Here is a 7118-nt window from a genome sequence, read left to right on the forward strand (position 1 = left end):
TATATATATATATACATAAACACCAGCAACAACTACAATCAATCTGTGATAACTTGCAGTGAGTTTTTTCCAGCTGTTGAGGAATTTTTGTCACTCATCTTTGTTGTAATTCCTCCATATTGAACAGTTCTCTAGCATGAACAGCCACAGCATCTCAAAAGGATTCATATCAAGACTTTGACTAGACTATTTCAAAGTCTTCATTTTATATTACTTCAGCCATTCAGAGGTGGACTTGCTGGTGTGTTTTGGATCATTCAAAGTTTCAAAACCAAACCTCAGTTTCTCTGCAGCATATTTCAAAATGCTATACATCATAAAAACATAAGAACATAATAAAATCACCATGTATCTGACAGCCACCGATTGTGAAAGCAGTAAAAAGTATTACATTTTGTCAAACGCCATCATCAAAATTATCAATACACATCAAATATTTTGATCAATATTCCAGTTATTATTTGACTTGATTGTTGTTCTGCTGCAGAACCAGAGTTGGTTTCAATTCAAGGTCACCAACAGATGGCCAGACATTTTCCTTCAGGAGATTTTGGTTGAAAGCAGAATTCATGGTTCCATCTATCACAGTGAGTCTTCCAGGTACTGAAGGAGAAAGCCCAAGACCATCATACTACCACCACCGAACGTTACTAATGGTATGTTCTTTTTCTGAAATGCGTGAACACACATCTTCCAAAACATTCAACTTTTGTCTCAGCGGTACACAGAATGTTTCTCCAAACATCTTGGGGATCATCAAGATGTGAAAAACTGAGATGAGCCGTAATGTTCCTTTTTCCTCAGCAGTGGTTTTCATCTTCAAACATTTCTGCCCAGCCTCGTTATGGTTGTTTGTGACCACAATAACCAATTGGGGCCACAATAACAACTTGACCATAAGCTCCTGTTGACGGTCAACTGTCTGTTCTGTTCATATCACAAATAGCAAAAATCTGACAGCAGAATCCAGAAAAAGGAAACACGGTGTTACAATGGCCCAGTCAAAGTCAGAGATTTGCCCTGCAGGATGTCCTGCAGGGGTCTTCTGTGGAAGACTCCTGATTTAAGGTGCGTTTGAAATTGAAAGTGCGGATTAGTTTTTTCTTTTGCCTTTCAAACTGTTTTCAAAAAGTCCTAAACAGGTATAGAATATAAAAAAAACGTATTAATTTCAAAGGTCTGAAAAATGTGAAGTTTTTGAAGGCATTTGTTGCCAACACCAGAGGCTGACAGGAAATCCAGTTGAAGTTGTTTTAATGTGCAGCAGAATCTTGCAGTGTTCTCTGGTTTTCACAGTTTCTTCTGTATTTCCTCATGGATTTTTTCTTTTATTGAACAAATCTGGCAAAAGTGTGTGGTTAGGTTTTTGTGTAGTAGAGGTCAACCAGCATGTGTTTTTTATGTTATGTTTTTGGGCTCTAGTGGCCTTTACTGACAGCTACCAGATAAGACACAGGCAGAGAGAGAAGGAGAGACGAGCAGCACAGGAATAAAGGTTGGGAATGAAACCCAGGAAGCTGTTAGCCTCTGTATGTGCAGCGCAGCTCTCTACTGCTGCACCCAGCACAGCGTTTCTAAAGACATTTCCATGTTGATCCAGATTTTTGGGTGGTTCAGTTGTTGCTGATTAGTTTGTGCACCTGCTGAACACATTTCCTGTTTCCTGTTTCTCAGGTGAAGAATTCTACGAGACATCTCCATACGAACCCATTCATTTCTCTGAGGAATTCAGACACGCCTCCATTATCTCAGGTAATACTGCTCTGCCGGTGCGTGCGTGTGTGCATGCATGCGTGCGTGCGTGTGTATTAGAGATTCTGTGTTTTTTCAGTAGGTTTGAGACTTAGAATGAGAATGAACACGCACGCACATTCAGATGTTTAGGTTGATGCAGCAGTTGTTTGCAGAAGTGGCATTCCCAGGCCGGGTGGGATCAGGCAGCAGCTCATTCTGCTAGCTCCTTCTGGGAGCGACTGAATGAATGACTTTGTAATTACAAACGTCAGCGAGGGAAAAATGAGACCATGATTCTAAAGGAAAGCTTTCATGAAGCCTTCCAAAATGTACTGACAAAGTCATCACGGATGATAACATCATAGTGTCATTTAGAAGGCAAAAGATTTTTGCTTTACAAATGAACCATAGGTCTACCTATGACCTGGTTAAATGTTGCAGCTCTGATCAGACTGCAGCCATGACGATGAGACGCCTGATATGAGAAAAAAAAAAAGCAGCAAGAACTGTAGAGTGGAACACATCTGGACCATCATAACAGGCTTGAGTTAATGAGCTGATCACTGATGATGGGACATTATGGATTTGTGTTAACATCTGTTCGATATGGAACCTAATGAAATGTTACAGATGTCATCTAAAAATCATTTTATTCTGTCTGATTTGAATTTGTGTTCACACTGCAATAAAAGCAAATATGAAACAATTGGGAGCACTTGGTGTGCCATATAGTAGAATAGAAATTACCTTTATTGTCCCACAGAGGGGAAATTCACTGCAACAATTTTGGGCAGCAGTGTTAGGATTTCAGCATCTATTTATAATTATATAGTGCTGTGTCTTGATTAAAATTTTGAATCAAATTAATTGCAGGGTCTGCAGTTAATCATGTGTTAATCAAAAGCCATATATTGACAAAAAAGGATTTGTAATTTATAATTGAGAAAATAGACATAAGAGCTCAACAACAAAGTTCTACCATCAGTTTGGAGCAAAGTTTTGTTCTCTCCATTCTTCTTCCCAGAGTTTCAGGAAACTGATCATTCAAGGAGCTTCATTAGAAATGTGGACTGTGGACGCTGACATTAGCGTTAGCTGCTACCTGTTTAGCATTGAGATACTAGACATGTAATTTTAGGCTCAAATAGCTTTGTTAACAATGTAACTCATTTTAGAACAACCTGAACACAACAGCTGTCCAATCAGATCGTTTCAAAGCAGAAATGAACCCTCAGTGGGCCGACAGAAACCTCTTTGTCGTCCATTGCTGCTGTTTGTGCATGTTAGTTGTGCATCAGATTTGCTTTTGATATTTAGTGGGATGTCTGGAGGAGGAAGAATAAAACACATGAACACCTTACATAAGGTGAAACATGGCGGTGGCTTGATGGTGCTTTGGGGCTGCTTTGCCTCATCTGGCTCTGGAAACCTGCAGCATGTGGAGGCCAAAACAGATCCAATCAGATCGCTGGAAATCCTCAGGGAAAATGTCCTGCTGTCTGTGAGGAAGATGATGGTCAATGTCATGCCCAATGGCTGGGCATGGCATTGTTTGATGTGAGGAGTAACTCAGAGATCACCAAGGCTTGGCTTCAGAAGAAACCAAGCCAAGAAACTACAGAGACCATCGCTTGAATGCTGCTGGTTTGTTGTTGCAAATGAGGTTGCAACAACAAACCAGCAGTGTTAATCAGCTGGAGGGCAGGAACACTGCTGGTCAGTGAAACAAAAGGTTGCTGTACTAAGTACTGAACATGCTAGACGTGGACTTGCTCAACAATTTTAAGACTGTATAGTTATTAAAAATGGCACATTTGTTTCACTTGCAATATTTAAGCAATTGAAATATTTAGATTGTTCTTTTTTGGTGGTTTATTGCAAACAGCTATTGTTTTTCTTGAATTAACCTGCAGTGCTGGTGGCTACGTTTTAGGTGCATCTGTTTAGTTCACAATAGCTGATCCTGATGACCATCCACCAAGGAAGGAGTGGAAATTTTGACATTTCTTTTGTTAGTAAACAGTGTCTGGAGTACCTGTGCTGTTTTCTTGCTTCCTGGTTGGAAAATGTGACCTTCTTAGAATAGTGCAGCTACTTTCAATGTCACACAAAACATCTGCACAGGTGTTGTGTTGTATTCCACTTCCGGACACTGTGATAACAAGAGAAAGTGTGGTGCTAGTGAGCTCAGCATGCTGTCAGATTGATCTAAATTCCACCTTGTTGTTTATGAGCCTGCTGTTTTTATCGCCGCATGAAGCCTGCTGCATAATAATCTCATCTATCAGAGTTCAGTCAGGCGGCATCGATTAAACCACTTTTCAAAGATTTGATGTGTTTGGTCCCATCATTTTCCATCACTAATTAAACCAAAGCAAACATGTGATGCCAAGGCAAACAGAGACACGTCTGAACCAAGTAAAATGTTAAACAGCGTGAAGTTTTGACGTGACAGTGTTGGATGTGGTCTTCACTTTCTGATTGGCTGTGCGTCACTGAACCTGCTTCACAACTCGTGATGTGTAAGGGGCTCATGCGGATTTTGGAAAAGTGTTTAAATGTCAGGGGCCCCGAGCGATACGTCGTCATTTACACTCTCCATGTGTGTGTTTTTCTGTGTTCAAACAGCTGTGAAATAGACTCGCAGTTCTGTAAATTGGCCTCTGCTCTCTGAGATTAACACAAGTACAAACACAGTCAAAGCAGGAGAGCTGCAACCAATGCAACTTCAAAAGCACTTTGTGTTTTTATCTTCTACACACACACACACACACACACACACACACACACACACACACACACACACACACACACACACACACGCGCACACGTTGATAGTAGCAGGAGGCTCATTTTATACCTTTTCATATATTTGTTAATTCAAGGTCCAAAGAGCTTCAGAGAACATAACATTCATGTTTGATGATGCATGTGCAGGACTGTTGCAGGAGCAGTCCGTGTTGCTGTTCGCAGTCAAATCAACTGTCAAGCAGAGTGTGAAAGCGTGATGTGAGCATCCGCAGAAAGCCTGTCTGCCAATACCTAAGCGGATAAAGAGAGGGATGCAAAGAGAGGGGGAGTGTGTGATGGGAGGAGGGCAAGATGAGAGGATAATGCAGAATTGTGCTAAATAGCAGTGGCAGAAGAAAGAGCACCGGAACATTGAAATAAGTTTCAGACAAGAGTGTTACGAATTGATTGGAGAGCAAGGCTGGGCATAACAAAATGTTTGTGAGTCTAGAGTTGTGTGTTTCTGTGTGTTTTTCTATGAAAAACAGTGGGCCGTGTAGAGCCCTGAACGCAGCAGCTAGAAGATGTGAGTGAGGGGTAATAGAGTTGTAACCATTACTCATACAAGCTGCTGCAAACATGGCTGTGAAATTTAAATGTCAGCACTGAATCCGTAATGTTGTCCTATGCAGCTTTTAGCAAATAAATGGAGGTTCAGTTCCCATCAGAAAACATTGTTTCATGGTTTGTTCACATCGCTTGTGAGAGAACACACACAGCTGAAACCAGATATTTACATCCACTACATGCTTTCTGCCAAAGTTAGAAGTTTACATCTTCTAACATTAGCCTGCTTCTACATCATATAAAACCTGCTTGATGATGATGATGTCATGGCGCTTTAAATCTGCAATTACATCACTAACTGGGCATCTGGCTAATTAATATTTCACTTGTATTCTAAGACAGCACCTCAAACACACTGCTTCAATATATGATGTCACGGACACATCATGAGAAATCAGCAACGCCTTCACTAGTCTGGTTGCTTTGTGGGTAATATCTGTTTAAACAAGTGTCTCCAAGTATAAACACCATGGGGATGTTTCATCACAGGGAAAAACAGAGGCACAAAACTATTCATGCACACACAAATACCTAGGGGTAATATAGAGAGACCAATTGATCTAACAGTCATGATTTTGGCAGGAGGAAGCCGGAGTACCCAGGGAGAACCCACACATGCACAGGGAGAGCTCAGGACCTTCTTGCTGCAAAGCAACAGTTCTACCCACTGAGCTACTGCTCAGCCCCACACTGCATTTGTGTCAATTCTATTCCACTCATAATTGATTTTGAATGCAAAATGTCCTTGTTTAACTCTGTAGTAGAATTTTTCATTGGTAATCAGCAGCAATTTCCCATTCCTGAAGAGAAATGTCTTCTCTTTCAGTTCTACGTACCAGCAGAGGGAATGTGGAAGGATATTAGCCAGAATGACACTGTCACACGTTAAGACGCCGAGCTGATAGAAGCTATGTAAAAAAAGAAAGAACCCAAAAGGCTCAGTGACCAGTGGGAGAGGCATTGCTTCAATAGAGTGAAATATTAGTGCCAAGAATATGACAGCCAGCACAGGTAATGTGACACTGCCAGGTGTTAGAGCAGAAAATGAAGCTGAACAGAAAACTGCAGAGGTACAAAAAAAAGAAGAAGAAGATTAGACTGACAGTAAAGAGAATCAAGAGAACTACTTCTGAGCTGGAAACTGCAAGAAAGTCAGCTCAAGTCCCTGTAATGGGATTTTCACCAATCATATGTAGAAGGTGTTCACCTGAGCCAACTTACCTATTCTTTATCTTCCTGAATTTACTTAACATTACAGCTGATAGTGTAATCACAAAGTTATCACCAAAACAAGATTTTCTAATATTATGCAGCCATAACAATAAGAATAACTGTCAAATACATGGAAAAACCATACGTGTAATATTCACACACAAAAAAAGGTATAATCAGTGCAGATTAATTGTCAACAAGAAGATTAGAGTGCATCATAACCTAAGCTGATACAGGTCATCTGTTCAAAATTCTGATATGAATTATGATTTTGTCCACCTTGACTTAGTGAATAATGGAACATTGTGGCTCTACTTTCACATTGTGGTTCATCCAAACACTCAGATCCAGATGCAGATACTTGTGAAATGTCTTATTTCAAGTAAACCTGCTACTTTATACATCATGCACCTTTTTAGGGTGAAAAAGTCAACACAATATAGAAATATTGACTACCACTAAGCTGTTCTTTTATTTTCAGAGGTGCTTAACCTCACTCTGTGGTGGAACGTCTCAGTGTTCCACCACAGAGTGAGGTGTGTGGTTGTCAGGTACATGTACCTCACATGTCCTTCCTTGTCTGACAATACTTTCTTCAGTTTCTATTTAAACTTTAATGCACAGAAAGGAATACATAATATTTGAATATATTTTATTTATGTACAGTCTGGCAGCAGGAAAGTCAAAATATCCTGAAGGCCAATGCAGAGTTGGATACTCTAAACAAGGGATCCCCAAACCACGGCTTGCCTCCACATTTGGTCCGGCCCCCTGAACTATACCAGAGAGCATTCAGATTTTTTTTTCATTTATTG

The 7118-nt window shown here is 40.4% G+C and overlaps 1 protein-coding gene across 2 annotated transcripts in view; it reads left to right on the forward strand.

Annotated features, from left to right (window-relative positions):
• Positions 1-7118, forward strand: part of LOC103152315 (GDNF family receptor alpha-2-like) — a 117688-nt gene that overhangs the window by 37485 nt on the left and 73085 nt on the right. For both annotated transcript variants that reach the window (XM_007572736.2, XM_016661018.1), the window contains exon 3: positions 1675-1752. In XM_007572736.2, the coding sequence (XP_007572798.1) occupies positions 1675-1752 (78 nt within the window). The remainder of the gene's footprint in view (positions 1-1674; positions 1753-7118) is intronic.

This window comes from Poecilia formosa, unplaced genomic scaffold (genome assembly GCF_000485575.1).
Source record: "Poecilia formosa unplaced genomic scaffold, Poecilia_formosa-5.1.2 Scaffold307, whole genome shotgun sequence".
NCBI classification, from domain to species: Eukaryota; Metazoa; Chordata; class Actinopteri; order Cyprinodontiformes; family Poeciliidae; genus Poecilia; species Poecilia formosa.